Genomic DNA, 19,398 nt, shown 5'->3' on the forward strand with positions numbered 1-19,398 from the left:
AAAGATGAGAGAAAAGGAGACAGGGTGAGAAACTTAAATGCTGGCTACAGTCTCAACTGAATCCTTTCAGAACAGATGATAATGAACAGATGCGGTGTGACGAGCAAATCATAGCGACATTCCGGCTTTCCCACACCTTTTTATCATACGAGTCATGAGAATGCTGCATAACTTACGTTCTTTCTGCAGCCAATACACATCAACGTCCTAGTGTTTGCTAATAATTTAATGGATGTCCAAATAAAGTATCATGCAGTAACCCTAAACAGAGCAGCAGGGCCGTTTTACATGCAGTGGACACAATGATGATGTTAAGGGAGGAAAAATCTGATACAAATGAGTGTTGATTGATTGTGGGTATCCCAAAGTAACCCCTTGCATTTTTTTTATTAGCCTCTCTGTATTTAATCATTTTCTCTCTCTCACGCTGACCAGTATCATACAACCCCGATTCCAAAAAAGTTGGGACAAAGTACAAATTGTAAATAAAAATGGAATGCAATGATGTGGAAGTTTCAAAATTCCATATTTTATTCAGAATAGAACATAGATGACATATCAAATGTTTAAACTGAGAAAATGTATCATTTAAAGAGAAAAATTAGGTGATTTTAAATTTCACGACAACAACACATCTCAAAAAAGTTGGGACAAGGCCATGTTTACCACTGTGAGACATCCCCTTTTCTCTTTACAACAGTCTGTAAACGTCTGGGGACTGAGGAGACAAGTTGCTCAAGTTTAGGGATAGGAATGTTAACCCATTCTTGTCTAATGTAGGATTCTAGTTGCTCAACTGTCTTAGGTCTTTTTTTGTCGTATCTTCCATTTAATGATGCGCCAAATGTTTTCTATGGGTGAAAGATCTGGACTGCAGGCTGGCCAGTTCAGTACCCGGACCCTTCTTCTACGCAGCCGTGATGCTGTAATTGATGCAGTATGTGGTTTGGCATTGTCATGTTGGAAAATGCAAGGTCTTCCCTGAAAGAGACGTCGTCTGGATGGGAGCATATGTTGCTCTAGAACCTGGATATACCTTTCAGCACTGATAGTGTCTTTCCAGATGTGTAAGCTGCCCGTGCCACACGCACTAATGCAACCCCATACCATCAGAGATGCAGGCTTCTGAACTGAGCGCTGATAACAACTTGGGTCGTCCTTCTCCTCTTTAGTCCGAATGACACAGCGTCCCTGATTTCCATAAATAACTTCAAATTTTGATTCATCTGACCACAGAACAGTTTTCCACTTTGCCACAGTCCATTTTAAATGAACCTTGGCCCAGAGAAGACGTCTGCGCTTCTGGATCATGTTTAGATACGGCTTCTTCTTTGAACTCATCTGGACACCTCTGATGCGGCTGTAAGGATTACATTCTTTGACTTCTCAAGTGCATTCAATACCATCCAGCCACAACTCCTTGGTGAAAAGATGGAGAAGATGGAGGTGGATCCATCGCTTGTACGGTGGGTCCTGGACTACCTTCACCTCAGACCACAGTATGTGTGTCTGCAGGACAGTGTCTCCAGTACCATCTTGAGCAGCACAGGGGCTCCACAAGGAACTGTGCTGGCTCCATTTCTGTTTACAATATATACAGCAGATTTTCAATATAACACCAACAGCTGCTTTATGCAGAAATTCTCAGATGACACTGCTGTTGTAGGCCTCATCAAAAGGGGCGATGAGTCAGAGTATAGAGCCACTTTGGATGACTTTGTGGAATGGAGCGCACACAATCACCTCCAGCTGAATGCCACAAAAACCAAGGAGATTATTGTGGACTTCAGGAAGGAGAGGAAAAGGACTCAACCAACACCAATTACCATCAGAGGCACTGAGGTGGAGGTGGTTGCCAACCATAGGTACCTGGGAGTGCAGCTGGATAGTGGGCTGGACTGGAGGAGTCATATGGAGACTGTGTATAGGAAGGGCCAAAGCTGACTTTATTTTTTAAGAAGGCTGCGATCTTTTAATATCTGTCAGCCCTTACTATGCAGTGTCTACCATTCAGTGGTGGCAAGTGCCCTCTTCTTTGCTGTTGTATGTTGGGGTGTGGGAGCCTGTGCTGCTGACAACAAAAGACTGGACAAGCTAATCAGGAAGGCGGGATCAGTGGTAGGGACTGTTTTCCCAACAGTTCAGCAGGTGACAGAAGCCAGATCCCTGAGTAAATTGAGGGCAATTTTGGACAATTCTCAACACCCACTCCATGCCCTGAAAGTGGTTAACAATAGCAGTTTCAGTCAGAGACTGATTGCACCAATATGTAAAACAGAGAGATTCAGGAAGTCCTTTATACCAGCTGCTATAAGGTTCTATAATGCACAAAAGTAACTGCACTCCTTCTGCTTTAGTATTATTATTTATTTATCTATTTTAACCTATTAATAGTAGTATTCAATTATTAGAGTTTGCGGTGAGGTAATGTGTGATGTAATGTCTGAATGTTGTGCTGCTGTGACACTGTAATTTCCTGTAAAGGATTATTAAAGGATCTATCTATCTATCTATCTATCTATCTATCTATCTATCTATCTATCTATCTATCTATCTATCTATCTATCTATCTATAGAGTTTTAGCTGGCAACAGCGGATGGCACGGTGAATTGTGTTCACAGATGATGTTCTCTGGAAATATTCCTGAGCCCATTTTGTGATTTCCAATACAGAAGCATGCCTGTATGTGATGCAGTGCCGTCTAAGGGCCCGAAGATCACGGGTACCCGGTATGGTTTTCCGGCCTTGACCCTTACGCACAGAGATTCTTCCAGATTCTCTGAATCTTTTGATGATATTATGCACTGTCGATGATGATATGTTCAAACTCTTTGCAATTTTACACTGTCAAACTCCTTTCTGATATTGCTCCACTATTTGTCGGCGCAGAATTAGGGGGATTGGTGATCCTCTTCCCATCTTTACTTCTGAGAGCCGCTGCCACTCCAAGATGCTCTTTTTATACCCAGTCATGTTAATGACCTATTGCCAATTGACCTAATGAGTTGCAATTTGGTCCTCCAGCTGTTCCTTTTTTGTACCTTTAACTTTTCCAGCCTCTTATTGCCCCTGTCCCAACTTTTTTGAGATGTGTTGCTGTCATGAAATTTCAAATGAGCCAATATTTGGCATGAAATTTCAAAATGTCTCACTTTCAATATTTGATATGTTGTCTATGTTCTATTGTGAATACAGTATCAGTTTTTGAGATTTGTAAATTATTGCATTCCGTTTTTATTTACAATTTGTACTTTGTCCCAACTTTTTTGGAATCGGGGTTGTACTGCAGTGTACAACCAGGGCCAGTAATGATGCAGCAGCTTCGGCAGGTACAAGCTGGATAAAGAGATTAGTGCTGCGTCTTATGGACTGTCATTTTACATGGCTTTTTCTCCCAACTAGTGAATACAACGATGAGACAGGTATACTGAGGAGGTAGGTGACATGACTTAGGAGGTAAATAAGCCTAGGCATCAGAGCTTTACTAATGTGGCAGAGGACAGCTTTGCTTTGCTTTGCTTTAATACACTGCTTAGGAGATGACAGACAAGCAAGAAAAGAGGAATAGAGAAAGAGAGAGTGAGAAAGAAGGACATGTGCTGCAAGATATGAGCAGTGTTCGAAAAACACACATGCATCAGCAAACCTGCAGCGAACTCTCCGACACTAATTTCCTCTTAATTAAAACAGCACACCAAGAGTTGTGCTTGAGGTGAATGCAGATACAGAATGGTTTCCCAGAAAGAAGAAAATAAATGACTAAAATGACTGAAGATACAGGCAGCACACATGGCAGAGTCTTTCACCTTGTAGTCCATCTGCTCAGAGCAGTTGAAGACGTACACCATGATGCCGAGTGCTCGGCCCAGATCTTTGGTGGTCTCGGTTTTTCCTGTGCCTGCCGGACCAGCCGGGGCTCCGCTCATGATCAGGTGGAGGGACTGGGTCAGTGTGATGTAGCATCTGTGATGGTCACACACAAGTATATCCAGTTCAAAGTCAGATATTCATATGGTTTTGTGAAACATTTGGCAGTGATTTTTTTTTCCCAAACACAGTGCAGACGCAAATCACACATATCACCGTTGCGCTTGAATAATCTTTGTGTACTGTATTTGACAATTACATTAAATTTTGTGTACTGTACTTTGACAATTAACATACTCAACCAGTACTCGAGTCCGACTCGTGCCCTAATTTTAAGGACTCGTGACTTGACTTGGACTTGAGCACTGATGACTCAGACTTCGACTCGTGCATTAACTGCATTTGTACTCATAAATTAGAGACGAGGACTCTGATTTTTTCTTTATTTTTTGTAACATGCCATAATAATTTGGCATAAGATATTTATATCTACATTAATTTTTATACTAATTTTGGGTGAGAGAATGCACATTCACCTGTTCATACGTCATTTTCAGGAACAAACTAACATTAATGGCACTAAAACGCCTGGAGAGAAGCCCCTAGGATTGTCCGCTTTGCTCATACAGACTTCTCGTGCAGTGTGAATAAATGCACTGCTATGTGTTCCATATGTACAGTGCTGAGCGTAAATGAGTACACCCCCTTTGAAAAGTAACATTTTAAACAATATCTCAATGAACACAAACAATTTCCAAAATGTTGACAAGACAAAGTTTAATATAACATCTGTTTAACTTATAATGTGAAAGTAAGGTTAATAATATAACTTAGATTACACATTTTTCAGTTTTACTCAAATTAGGGTGGTGCAAAAATGAGTACACCCCACAACAAAAATGGCCTCCATGATTTTTAATGACAGCACCAAGTCTTCTAGGCATGGAATGAATACGTTGGCGACATTTTGCAACATCAATCTTTTTCCATTCTTCAACAATGACCTCTTTTAGTGACTGGATGCTGGATGGAGAGTGATGCTCAACTTATCTCTTCAGAATTCCCCAAAGAAAATAATTTCTTTACACCACAAAGGTGAAGGCTACAAGAAGATCAGCAAAGCTTTACTTATCAGTCAGAATACTGTAGCAAAAGTGGTACAAAAATTTAAGAAGGATGGAACTGCAACCATCTCAGAGACGTCCAGGTTGTCCATGGAAGTTAACACCTTGACAGGAGCGTCTTCTGATGAGAAAGGTTGAAGAAAATTGGCATGCAAGTTCACTGCAGTTATCCAAAGAAGTAGAAAGCCAAACTGGGGTGACTATTTCCTGTGACACAATACGGCGTACACTGCAGAGGAATGGCATGCATGGATGCCGTCCACGAAAGAAGCCTCTCCTAAAGCCCAGGCACAAAAAAGTCTGCCTAGAGTTTGCCAGGACCCATGCTGACAAAGATGAAGACTACTGGGACTCTATACTCTGGAGTGATGAGACCAAGATAAATGTTTTTGGAACTGATGGCTTCAAAACTGTATGGCGTCGCAAAGGTGAGGAATACAAAAGAAAAATGCCTGGTGCCTACAGTGAAACATGGTGGTGGCAGTGTCCTTATGTGGGGCTGCATGAGTGCTGCTGGTGTCGGGGAGCTGCATTTCATTGATGGCATCATGAATTCACAGATGTATTGCTCTATACTGAAAGAGAAGATGCTACCATCACTCCGTGCCCTTGGTCGTCATGCACTTTTCCAACATGACTAAACACACATCTAAGGCCACTGTTGGATTTCTGAAGAAGAACAGGGTGAAAGTGATTCAGTGGCCAAGTATGTCTCCTGATCTGAACCCAATTGAACACCTATGGGGAATTCTGAAGAGACAAGTTGAGCATCGCTCTCCATCCAGCCACTAAAAGAGGTCATTGTTGAAGAATGGAAAAAGATTGATGTCGCAAAATGTCGCCAACTTGTTCATTCCATGCCTAGAAGACTTGGTGCTGTCATTAAAAATCATGGAGGCCATACAAAGTATTAGATGTAGTAGTTTTTGTTGTGGGGTGTACTCATTTTTGCACCACCCTAATTTGAGTAAAACTGAAAAATGTGTAACCTAAGTTATATTATTAACCTTATTTTTCCCGTTATAAGTTAAACAGATGTTATATTAAACTTCGTCTTGTCAACATTTTAGAAATTGTTTGTGTTCATTGAGATATTGTTTAAACTGTTACTTTTCAAAGGGGGTGTACTCATTTACGTTGAGCACTGTAGAACACCTATCAAGGAGACGACGGGGACGACCTCGAACTTCAATCGTCATTTGGTAAGACTCCATCCAGAGAAGGAAGTGACACGCTATGTTCATTGCTCTGTTGATAGTGGGGCTTGCTGACCGATGAACTAGTGAGTGTTAACCCTCTCTCATGTTATTTGCCCTGTTGAGAGTGGGAGGGGCTTGTTGAGCGACGAACAAGCTTTTTATCTGTCGCCTATTAACTAAAATGGGGCGGTCAAGCAGTAACGTTAGTCCAACACAGTAGCAGAGACGGTTTCATATAAAGGCAGCAACAGCCACCATCAAACGGTGCGGTTGGAGTCTTGTTCTCTGACTCGACTTGAAATTTTCTTTAATGACTTGGACTTGGGGGCGGCACGGTGGTGTAGTGGTTAGCGCTGTCGCCTCACAGCAAGAAGGTCCTGGGTTCGAGCCCCGGGGCCGGCGAGGGCCTTTCTGTGCGGAGTTTGCATGTTCTCCCCGTGTCCGCGTGGGTTTCCTCCGGGTGCTCCGGTTTCCCCCACAGTCCAAAGACATGCAGGTTAGGTTAACTGGTGACTCTAAATTGACCGTAGGTGTGAATGTGAGTGTGAATGGTTGTCTGTGTCTATGTGTCAGCCCTGTGATGACCTGGCGACTTGTCCAGGGTGTACCCCGCCTTTCGCCCGTAGTCAGCTGGGATAGGCTCCAGCTTGCCTGCGACCCTGTAGAAGGATAAAGCGGCTAGAGATAATGAGATGAGATGAGACTTGGACTTGACTAGGACTTGAACACTGGGGACTCGAGACTGGACTCGAGGTTTAGTGACTTGACTACAACACTGTAGCCAACCCATCTGGTGTGTTTTTGAGATGTGAGAGGAAACTGAAGAACCTGGAAGAAACCGACACAGGACCTGCAAAACTCTACAGTGGCAGTAATCCAAGTAACACTATCCACTGTGACACCATAAACAAGTTTTGGAGAACTTGAACTTTTTCTGTCTACTGAAATTTAACCCTTTAAACTTCTAAAATACGTAGGGTCAGACTTACATTCCTCACTCTCATAATCACATTCTTTTCCTATTAGTTTTAGTGAATAATTCAGTAGTTCCTGTATAATGTGCCTTTAAGATAATTAACCGAATAAGGTGATGGTTATTTAAGAGTTAATATTTATAATTAGCGGATGTTATGGAGCCAGATTGATTGCTGCAGTGCACTTTAAAATTGCCCCGAGGGGACAAATAAAGTGTTTTTGAATTTGAATTTTATCTCCACTCAAGTGCTTCGCTGATTAGGAGGAACTTCATATGGTTATCGATAACTAACTTTAGACTTCCACCTTACAATTTACATAAAGATTCACATGACGCTCTGCTGGGCTTACCTGTCTGTGAGAGGAGTGATGACAAGACGTGGTGTGTTGCCCAGGTACTCATAGGAGTAGAGAAACTGGGCATCACAGATGTTGGCAAAGCAATGCTTCTCCTTCTCACCCCAACGGTGGCGCAGTTGGGACAGCCATAAGAACGCCTGTGAGTTCTCCACCTGTGAGTGAAGGAACACAGACACACACTATACCCAGGTCTCATACACAAGTTGTAGGAAGTCTTTTATAGTCATGAGAAAAGCTACAGTTGCAAACAATTTCTAACTTTTTATACATGTTGAGAACCAATTTGTGATTGCCAGACCGTGTTTCGCTAATATTCTGCACCATGCAAGGACGGTGACTATGGAGAATTAAAGACAAAAGAATGTAACACCTGAGCGGTGAAGAGAAATTATCCAGAGGTTAAGCCACTCACTTCACTTCGCTTTCATTAGGATTTGTATTTGACTTAAGTTATTACTCAAGGAAATCCAAAGGAAAAAAAAAAGAGAAATCATAAGGGAGCACAGTAAAATAATAATATAGAAGAATAATATAATTACACAGAAAATAATATGATATAAAAGTCCTTCCCACGCCATGTGGCAGCGCCAATCTCCGTAGCCCTCGGCCTCTCACCTAGCTAGGGTTACAGTGGGGGGGTTAGTCCTCTGGTAACCATGACAGTTTGACTCCCCACTCGCATCTGTATTGCAGCATGCCTTGCCAGACAGCAGTAGGTACCGTTCTTATGATGGTCTTTGGTATGATCCGACCGTGAATAGAACTCACGATCGAGAGGCGGACACACTAACCACTAGGCCAGCTCACGGTAAACAATATAATATGCACATTTCTTAATGAATATGTATTCCAAGTCCCCTTACTGAACAAATTAATGCGGTGCTTGCTCTAATTTCACTCTCTATGTGCTGACTGTGACAGAATACACAATGATTCTGCAAAGACTACAGCCGTCTGACATTACGGTTGATGGTGGTACCTTCTGAGAGATGATCTTTGCCACTACGTCTCTGGCGTGGACGTCTATAGTGCAGATAGTCATGATCTTCTGTCTGTCTCCGGGGCTGAGCTGCCCAATCAGCAGGGTGATGAGCGTGTTCAGCTGGCTCACTTGTTTCATATAATACTCCTTCATAGCGTTCTCATAGCCCTCCTCAAGCCTGGCGAAGGCCATACCAACATCAGTGGTCCACCAAATCTGAGTACAAGTGAGTGCAACCTAACAAGACACACAGCCAAAACATATAACAGCAGTTAGAGAGCATCCTGGCGGCCTGGTACCAGCTTAACAATTCAGCATTGAAATTTACTGCAATGAATGTGAGATGGTTTGAGAAACAGTGACAGCTGGATGTCGCTGTAGCTGGTTGTGGCCGTTTTGTTTTGTCAGGTTTTGACCCAAATTATGTTTTTCTACTTATAGCATTCTTTCCAGAAATGATATACAGTGTCTTGCAAAAGTATTCATCCCCCTTGGTGTTTGTCCTGTTTTGTCGTATTACAAACTGGAATTAAAATGGATGTTTGGGAGGTTAGCACCATTTGATTTACACAACATGCCTACAACAGTAAAGGTGAAAACTGTTGTTTTATTGTGACAGAAACAATAATTAAGATGGAAAAACAGAAATCTGGAGTGTGCATAGGTATTCAACCCCCCCCCCCCAAAAAAAAAAGTCAATACTTTATAGAGCCACCTTTTGCTGCAATTACAGCTGCAAGTCTCTTGGGGTATGTCTCTATTAGCTTAGTACATCTAGCCACTGGGATTTTTGCCCATTCCTCAAGGCAAAACTGCTCCAACTCCTTCAAGTTACATGGATTGCATTGGTGTACAGCAATCTTCAAGTTATGCCACAGATTCTCAATTGGATTGAGGTCTGGGCTTTGACTAGGCCATTCCAAGACATTTTAATGTTTCCCTTTAAACCATTCCAGTGTAGCTTTAGCAGTATGTTTAGGGTCATTGTCCTGCTGAAATGTGAACCTTTGTCCCAGTCTCAAACCTCTGGCCGACTCAAACAGGTTTTCCCCCAGAATTTCCCTGTATTTAGCGCCATCCATCTTTCCTTCAGTCCTGACCAGCTTTCCTGTCCCTGCAGATGAAAAACATCCCCACAGCATGATGCTGCCACCACTATGCTTCACTGTAGGAATGGTGTTCTCAGGGTGTTGGGTTTGCGTCACACATGGCATTTCCCATGATGGCCAAAAAGTTCAATTTTTGTCTCATTTGACCAGAGAATCTTCTTCCATGTGTTTGAGGAGTCTGCCACATGCTGTTGGGCAAACTCCAAACGTGATTTTTTTAAGCAATTACTTTTTTTCTGGCCACTCTTCCATAAAGCCCCACTCTGTGGAGCGTATGGCTTAAAGCGGTCCTCTGGATAGATATCTCCATCTCCACTGTGGATCTTTGCAGCTCCTTCAGCGTTATCATTGGTGTCTTTGTTGCATCTCTGATTAATGCCCTCCTTGCCTGGTCTGTGAGTTTTGGTGGACGGCCTTCTCTTGTCAGGTTTGTAGTGGTGCCATATTCTTTCCATTTTGCTATAATGGATTTAATGGCGTTCTGTGGGATATTCTAAGTTTGGGATATTTTTTATGACCCAACCCTGATCTATACTTCTCCACAACTTTGTCTCTGACCTGTTTGGAGGCTCCTTGGTTTTCATGTTGCTTGCTTAGTAGTGTAGCAGAGTCAGGGTCCTTTCAGAACAGGTTGATTTATACAGACATCATGTGACAGATCATGTGACACTTTGATTGCACACAGGTGGATCTTAATCAACTAATTATGTGACTTATGAAGTGAATTGGTTGGACCAGCTCTTATTTAGGGGTTTCATACGAAAGGGGGTGAATACTTATGCACACTCCAGATTTCTGTTTTTTCATCTTATTGTTTGTGTCACAATAAAAAAAGCAACGTGCACCTTTAAAGTTGTAGGCATGTTCTGTAGATCAAATGGTGCTAACCCTCCAACAATCCATTTTAATTCCAGCTTGTAATGCAACAAAACAGGACAAACACCAAGGGGGATGAATACTTTTGCAAGGCACTGTAGAGCAGTAAACAGTAATAAATGAAACAAAGTCAATATTTGGTGTGATGACTCTAAAATCTAAAATGTTTTTGTACTGACTCGATAATGTAGAAGTTATAAAATAAAAATCTATAACAAGGTTTGTACTAAAAAAATAGGGCGCCTAAGACTTTTACTGGATATATAGAGCAGAAGAGATCAAAACTGTTTTTCTCCTGTACAAGATTTTTCTGATGTTAATTCCATATTATATATATATATATATATATATATATATATATATATATATATATATATCCTTGTTATTCATGAACATTCCTTGATTTCTAGAAAAATTTCGTTGTGAATGTTAAAGATCTGTTTAAGAATGCTAGTGCATACCTGAGCAGGATAGTCAAACAGCCACTGTTCTCTTGGTTTTTCCTCATATGCTACAACAGCCTCTGTCATCTCGTGGCGCACAGTCGCACGCATCGAATCCAGAACTTTGTTCAGCCATAATTCAACCTGCAAAGCGGAAGTTATTCTACTTCACCTGGGCATTATCATTACGACAAGTCAGAACAAATCCCTCAAAGTGTGTAACTTGGTGCTGTATAAGAGTAAGAAAGTGGTCAATTTCAGGTAGAGTCAGAGTTCATTCATCTTCAGTAAGTACACTGTCCTGGTCAAGACTGAGTTGGACCTGGACCCTATTCCCTGGAGCACTGGGCATGGGATAGGACACACCCTGGATTGAATGCCAGTCCATCATACACACACATATTCACACACCTATTCGCACTGAGTGGCAATTGAGTATAGCCAGTCTCCCTACTGGCATGTTTTTAGGAGAAGGGATGAAACCTGAGAACCTGGATGAAACCCACCAGAACATGAGGAGAACATGAACAGACAGGCACAGTAAAAACCACCACAACAAAAACCCTTCCATTTGTTATATTTGTGTGAGACTGTAGACAGTGTTTTACAGTACTATACTGTGGAACAAATTTTTAAGAAACCTAAGAGCATTTCACAATAATATTTTGCATGAAAGAACAGTTATTACTATCAGTGAAGGCACAGAAACCTTAAATGATCAAAATTAATGAAAATGATGTTTTTCATTAGGAGAATATACCTGGCCAGTGCAGTCGCAGAGCTCATTGAAAGGAACGTACTCATTCTCCTTGCTGTACATGCCTATCCCTAACTTGCTGGGGTTGCTATCGCCATCATTTTCAAACTTCATCTTTGACATGTTGTCAAACAACTTAGACAGATGCTTTTGAACCTGAGGGCAGAAAACAAAGAGCTCAACTAAAAAGCATGCTGTTTGCTTACAACCCCGATTCCAAAAAAGTTGGGACAAAGTACAAATTGTAAATAAAAATGGAATGCAATAATTTACAAATCTCAATAACTGATATTGTATTCACAATAGAACATAGACAACATATCAAATGTCGAAAGTGAGACATTTTGAAATTTCATGCCAAATATTGGCTCATTTGAAATTTCATGACAGCAACACATCTCAAAAAAGTTGGGACAGGGGCAATAAGAGGCTGGAAAAGTTAAAGGTACAAAAAAGGAACAGCTGGAGGACCAAATTGCAACTCATTAGGTCAATTGGCAATAGGTCATTAACATGACTGGGTATAAAAAGAGCATCTTGGAGTGGCAGCGGCTCTCAGAAGTAAAGATGGGAAGAGGATCATCAATCCCCCTAATTCTGCGCCGACAAATAGTGGAGCAATATCAGAAAGGAGTTCGACAGTGTAAAATTGCAAAAAGTTTGAACATATCATCATCTACAGTGCATAATATCATCAAAAGATTCAGAGAATCTGGAAGAATCTCTGTGCGTAAGGGTCAAGGCCGGAAAACCATACCGGGTGCCCGTGATCTTCGGACCCTTAGACGGCACTGCATCACATACAGGCATGCTTCTGTATTGGAAATCACAAAATGGGCTCAGGAATATTTCCAGAGAACATTATCTGTGAACACAATTCACCATGCCATCCGCCGTTGCCAGCTAAAACTCTATAGTTCAAAGAAGAAGCCGTATCTAAACATGATCCAGAAGCGCAGACGTCTTCTCTGGGCCAAGGCTCATTTAAAATGGACTGTGGCAAAGTGGAAAACTGTTCTGTGGTCAGACGAATCAAAATTTGAAGTTCTTTATGGAAATCAGGGACGCCGTGTCATTTGGACTAAAGAGGAGAAGGATGACCCAAGTTGTTATCAGCGCTCAGTTCAGAAGCCTGCATCTCTGATGGTATGGGGTTGCATTAGTGTGTGTGGCATGGGCAGCTTACAGATCTGGAAAGACACCATCAATGCTGAAAGGTATATCCAGGTTCTAGAGCAACATATGCTCCCATCCAGACGACGTCTCTTTCAGGGAAGACCTTGCATTTTCCAACATGACAATGCCAAACCACATACTGCATCAATTACAGCATCATGGCTGCGTAGAAGAAGGGTCCGGGTACTGAACTGGCCAGCCTGCAGTCCAGATCTTTCACCCATAGGAAACATTTGGCGCATCATAAAACGGAAGATATGACAAAAAAGACCTAAGACAGTTGAGCAACTAGAATCCTACATTAGACAAGAATGAGTTAACATTCCTATCCCTAAACTTGAGCAACTTGTCTCCTCAGTCCCCGGACGTTTACAGACTGTTGTAAAGAGAAAAGGGGATGTCTCACAGTGGTAAACATGGCCTTGTCCCAACTTTTTTGAGATGTGTTGTTGTCATGAAATTTAAAATCACCTAATTTTTCTCTTTAAATGATACATTTTCTCAGTTTAAACATTTGATATGTCATCTATGTTCTATTCTGAATAAAATATGGAATTTTGAAACTTCCACATCATTGCATTCCGTTTTTATTTACAATTTGTACTTTGTCCCAACTTTTTTGGAATCGGGGTTGTAGAAATGTTTAAACATCATCCATCACAACATGACAGAATGTGTCTTCAAGTCAACCAAGCATACGAGCGGTGATCAACACTCCCATCTAGAGTGGGATGTCGAGTGCTGCATGCAAAGTCTCTCCATAAAAGTCGAGTTCAAATAAATATGTCAAAATCAATGAGCATTAAAGGCCTGTATATATGTTACCTGCTGAGGGTTGGTGCCATTGGACAGAATGTCCAGCAGATCGGCAGATGAGATGAAGTAGAACCTGGGGAAAGCCAGCCGCTTTACGTCCAGATATTCAGCCAGGGCCTTTTCACAGAGAGCCAGCCTGCAGGAAGAAGCACCATGTTGATAAGGTGTGTTTGTAGCTTGTACTTTCATAGAAAACTGAAATACAGCCTGAGGGTTATCGATAATAATATATATTTAGGCACTGCCTAAAAGCGGAGTTCCCGACGAGTGTAAAATGTGTTTGTAAGTGGCTACCAGAGCTGTCACTCATTATTCATGTTACAGCCAGAGCTGTCAGCCCAGGAAGCTGTATTTGTTATGCTACATACACTCGCTGTTGTGTTTATATTCCCCACGTGCCTCTGTCAGAGATTTACCCCGGTATGCTATAAAGCTTTGCTGTCTGTCCATCCTGATATGTCATTCATGCACGATGTAAAGTTTGTGTACGCTGTTTATTGAGTGTGTTTTAACACGAGTCTTTGAGCACAGAAGCTAATGGTACACGGTTGGCTAACCTGTAGAGGTTTACACCCTTGGTTGAGCAGAGTCTGGTGTGGTCAAGCGGCGGTTTGTGAATGGAGGGCAGGGCCAGGGAAGGTAAGTGGCAAAATGATCACATATGTTCTTAACTGATGTTGTGTAGGTGTGTCTGTTTTCACAGTGATGACCGAGCACTGATAAGGAAGGGGAGAGCGAAGAGGTGGCTGTCTCCCGACCAGTGTGTGTGAACCAAAACATTAAAGGTAGTCTGCCTTTCAGATTTTTCAAGTTTAGGTCATGAAAAGAATTTTCCCTGCCACCCAATTATTTTTGTTCAGTCGACCGAAAGCTACTGAATTCGAATCACAGACTTCCAATTTTATTACATTTTTAAAATTAGAACAATTAATAGCCTGGCAAGCCAGACTAAATGTGAATATTTAGTCTGGTCTCGGTCGTAGACATTTCCGAAGGGTGTGGGTAGGAACAACCCGTTGTCTTTCAAACTGTCTCTGTGCGTATAGACCAACGCTCTGACCAATCAGCGCAACTGTGACTGTGACGTAGTCAGAGTGACAGAAAGCAGTGGGGGAGCCAGCTGGTAGATCAGACTTTTGCCATAGCCGGTTGGCAAAACAGCGAAAACGTCCTTCTTGAAAAGGAATGAGCGGAGAGCCTCGTCCTGCTCATGTTTCAACGAAAACTCCAAGTCTAATTCTTCTAAAACTGATTCCAAAGCGGAGTCAAATGAGCGCTGTTCAATAGCCGTAGCCATCTTTCCTGTTGTGCTTTCTCCAGCGTCGCGCAGCCTTGTCGTCACTCCTGCAAAAGCCCGCCCAAAGAATCCAAACAAAAACCTTGCGTTGTGATTGGCGGGCACGGTTTGATACCCGGGGTGTGCTGTTGATATGGTCCGAGGCTAGACCCACTTGTAGGCAAAAATATTTTTGGCCGCTAGGCGGGTGGGTCTAGTTTACTAGGCTAAACAATTAATGAATTTGGGGCCACGTGGCCCTAAATTCTCCGCTATTCTTTCTTGCTTCACCATGATCCAATTCAAAATACTACGTCATGCATCACATGGTGGGCTTTCCCTGTTCATGCAAGGCATTGTGGGATACAAATTTGAAACAGGAGAGAAAAATGGAGGACATGAATGAAACGTGACAGACCGACTACAGTAATGGAAAGCGAGAGGAAAAGACGTTATGTTGCGAAGGAAAGGAAACACAGGACCAAACTAATAAATATCGGCAGTCAGCGAGCACCTCGGTGTGATCAGCTGTTCGTTTAGCAACAGAATGATGTAACTGTCAGTGCACGGTCAAGGTAAACCTGTAGATGGCAGTAATGCAACACTGGATGCCAGCTGCTGTAAAACCCAAAAGAAGAAGGAAAAGAAGGTAAACGTGCGCATGCGCATACAGACTTCCTCTGTCTGCTTGATTGCGCGAAGCGAGCAATTTCATACACATTATTTGCTAGTGGAATCCCCTCAAATTAAATAACTTCCCAGCCACAGAATGGCCTGTTTTTTAAGATATTGCAGAAATAAACATATATTGCAGTGACCAAATTTCAGAGGGAATTAAATTTCACCAATTTTATGAAATCGAAAGGCCGTATCGCTTTAAGCTGAAAAGCAAACTAAAAATAAAAATGCTATACTCGTGTTTAAGAGGAATAAAACACATATGCACCCGTCAGGGGCGGCACGGTGGTGTAGTGGTTAGCACTGTCACCTCACAGCAAGAAGGTTCTGGGTTCGAGCCCAGCGGCCGACAAGGGCCTTCCTGTGCGGAGTTTGCATGCTCTCCCCGTGTCCGTGTGGGTTTCCCCCACAGTCCAAAGACATGCAGGTTAGACTAATTGGTGGCTCTAAATTGACCGTAGGTGTGAATGTGAGTGCGAAGGGTTGTTTGTCTCTGTGTCAGCCCTGCAATAACCTGGCGACTTGTCCAGGGTGTACCCCGCCTCTTGCCCATAGACAGCTGGGATAGGCTCCAGCTTGCCTGCGACCCTGTAGGACAGGATAAGCAGCTATAGATAATGGCTAGATGGACAGATGCACCCGTCAGAGACTCTCTGCTGTTGTTCTTAATGCCAAGAGCTGCTACAGTGTTAGTAAATAATCCCACATTATTTTTTTCAAAAGCAAATTAAAAATAAGCGCTGGATAAAACCCATCTATCTTATGTAAATAAAGATATAAATTTCTTTGTCCAGTGGTCAAGTGTTTATGAGATGTGTTGCCTTGCACTTACAATGGGATACCCTGTGATGGTACACGTATGTTGTTCGTACGGACATCGTATGATCACAAAAAGCCATCAAAAACCACGTTGATGCATTACCATATTCTTTTAGGTATGGAGCTTTGCTCTGTGTGCTTTTCGAACAAGGAGCTCTGCTATGAATGGTCACACTACATTCACTCCCATGTTACACTGCTGTGCAAGTGTGGGTCACTTTAAGAAAGCAGAAACACTTTAAAAAAAAAAGAAAAAAGAAGAAGACATAAAAACAAGCGATTAACCTGCACTGAATGTCCTCCAGCTTGTCGTAAAGCCCTGGTTTATTGGTGGCCTCCACAACGTTGGGTGTTTTATGAGCATCATAAGCTAGCTCTTTGAAATCCGTGTCAATGCCTTCAAAGCGCTTGGAATCCTGTAAGATATTCATGAGAGAATTGCAGCGGTAAAATAATAACCAACATTACTAGCAAACATCTGTGTTCCTGGTTTTAGAATACCATGATAATTATCCAGATGTATTCAGCCCAAAGCATGGTTTTCAAAATACCAACATTTTCAACTCTGATCTAAGTCAGTGAATGCACTGCCAGTAGTTCAAGCTGATTCTCCAGTCAGTAATGATCTCATTAAGCTAAGCCAAATCCTTATTAGAGGCATCTGGTGTACTCATTGAGAACATATACATCCTGTGGTACATTCATATTGTCATTTTGGACTGATGGTAATTACTTGCAGTGTGATTATATATAGTCATAGTCTCATAGTGTGACCAAAATGAAAACACAAAAGCAGGAAACAAATATCAGAATTTATCCCGAACCTCAGGTAACTGTGAGCGGATGTCTTCTGAGCCGATGAAAATGCTCTCCAGGTGTGACCAAGTCCTCTGAACTTCAAACCAGATGGAGATCACCGAGTCAGCAGCTGAGAGCCGGCGCTGCCAAAATGAGAGTTCATCCAGAAAGAAGGCAATGTATTTGGAAGTCATGAGGTTCTGCAGCTGCACCTGGTTGTCTTCCAGTGTCTCAATGAGCTCCTCGTTTGCCCTGAGTAGAGGGATATTGGTACGAGGGTGTGACTCATAGCCAAACTCCATTGCCGTCCAAGTGGCATCCAGTTCTTTCAAGATCTTCTCCATGCTCATTTCCTTCACAGCCCGGTCCACGATGGTACTGACTTCATCTTCAAAGCAATGCAAATTTAGGTTCAGCAGATCAGCCAGCGTTGTTTTGCGGTCCATGATGAATTGGACTCCCGTGGCCACCATCAGCTGTTGCCAATGCCTGGGTCGGATGGCTGGGTTCTGTAACTCGGCTACGGCGCGTAAAGATGTCAGTGTATTTTTCACAAGGCCCTCCAGACCACTGAAAGCATCCCATGCTCGTGCCTCTTTGTCCAACTCCCGCAGCTCCTTGGAGATGCGCTTGCACTCCATCTCCATGTCCTCCACGTTGATGTCCCTCCATAGTGTGGTGCGCCAGGAGTCAAAACTGAACCTTGTGGCTATTATCATATCCCACAGCTCTTTAAGGATGGACAACTCTTTGCAACACTGCTTGAGTTGTTTGTAGTCTGGGATGTGAACTTCAAATAGGCTGGCTGACTCGATGAGTGCAGTCATGAGTGATTCTTTCTCTTTAATCTGTTTGTGTGTTACATCTAGCAGTTGGTAGGGGTTTGTGCTGTCAAACCTAAAAGTAAATAAAAACAGGATGGTGATGCCCAGCACATTGATGTTCAAATTTAGTGAGCATCAACAATAGAAAAAGGCTGTCATTCACTACATATGACTATCAACTGATGGCTATTAGAAGAGGATAATATTCAAGCCCTGCAAGGTTTACCTAAAGGGTGCTTTGGTGTGGAACTGCTCCCTGAAAGTATGTTGCTCTACATCGAATGCAGCACACTTTCTGCGCAGGTTAGTCACCTCATTGGCCTGCAGTGGAGCCACATGTTGCTTCATCAGTACAGCTTGCTTCTTCATGTTACTCCACTTCTCTGGCAACTCCTATGACATATTAACAAAGGTCTGAATGGACTTTATCGAATTGTGTAGTGTTTTACTGTGTGTAGCTGCATGTTACTCTATATGCACAACCGCCGATGAAATATTTAATCAAGTGCCTGCTTATGTGGGATTTGGGAGTGTACTGTCTCTATATTTATAAAGTGAAATACCAGAGCCCAGTGGCGGCTGCTGGTTTTTAAAACAGGGGAAGCCCATTTTACGCATTCATCGTAAAACCTGTAGGCCGGATATCAAAGCATAGAAAGGTGTGCCCCATTAGCATAGTGAACTAGACAACCCTACCTAGTGGCAGAAAGTATTTTTGCTTGTACATTTCATGTTATAGTCTGGCTTGCCAGGCTAGTGCCTCATATCCTTCATCAAAAATATCAAACATCCAAAAATCACTGGCTATTCAACGAAGAGCCTTGAACATCATACCCTGATATGCAACACAGAGTCTTTAACACAACACCCAGCTGTGCAACACATCCTTGAACATCTTCTGCAACACAGTCTGGAAATTCATAACCAGGTAGGCTATGCAACACACAGAACCTTGAATATTATACCCAGGTATAACCTATAATACAGAGCCCACCATTCTCTTAACATTACTGAACAATATACACACTTCAGATTCATGAACATGAACACTATTTATACACAAATTCTGCCCTCCGCTCCTTTTCCAGAAAATGGTCTGTGACCCTGTCATACCAGCTGGTTGTGCTTTCCAGAGACTTCACCAATTTCTGTTAGCGGCTAGCACTGCAGATCCCAATAAGGCTCAAGCTAGCCTACAACCAGATTGAACTACAAATGAAATAAACGAGTGAATTCACGAATGATCAAACTGATAGAATGGATGAAAGTTAACGGAGCACAACGAGTAATATTTACATTTATTTACACAGTAATGTAC

At 42.3% G+C, this 19,398-nt stretch overlaps 1 protein-coding gene across 1 annotated transcript in view; it reads right to left on the bottom strand.

Annotated features, from left to right (window-relative positions):
- The window catches only part of LOC132898181 (dynein axonemal heavy chain 9-like), a 143,031-nt gene that overhangs the window by 78,683 nt on the left and 44,950 nt on the right, over positions 1–19,398 (bottom strand). The window contains exons 19-27 of the mRNA XM_060939623.1: positions 18,307–18,473; positions 17,283–18,153; positions 16,744–16,874; positions 13,695–13,821; positions 11,697–11,849; positions 10,955–11,080; positions 8,506–8,745; positions 7,518–7,678; positions 3,808–3,964 (exon numbers count right to left, since the gene is read on the bottom strand). Of these exons, the coding sequence (XP_060795606.1) occupies positions 3,808–3,964; positions 7,518–7,678; positions 8,506–8,745; positions 10,955–11,080; positions 11,697–11,849; positions 13,695–13,821; positions 16,744–16,874; positions 17,283–18,153; positions 18,307–18,473 (2,133 nt within the window). The remainder of the gene's footprint in view (positions 1–3,807; positions 3,965–7,517; positions 7,679–8,505; positions 8,746–10,954; positions 11,081–11,696; positions 11,850–13,694; positions 13,822–16,743; positions 16,875–17,282; positions 18,154–18,306; positions 18,474–19,398) is intronic.

The sequence above is a fragment of the Neoarius graeffei genome, chromosome 14 (assembly GCF_027579695.1).
Source record: "Neoarius graeffei isolate fNeoGra1 chromosome 14, fNeoGra1.pri, whole genome shotgun sequence".
Classification (NCBI taxonomy): domain Eukaryota; kingdom Metazoa; phylum Chordata; class Actinopteri; order Siluriformes; family Ariidae; genus Neoarius; species Neoarius graeffei.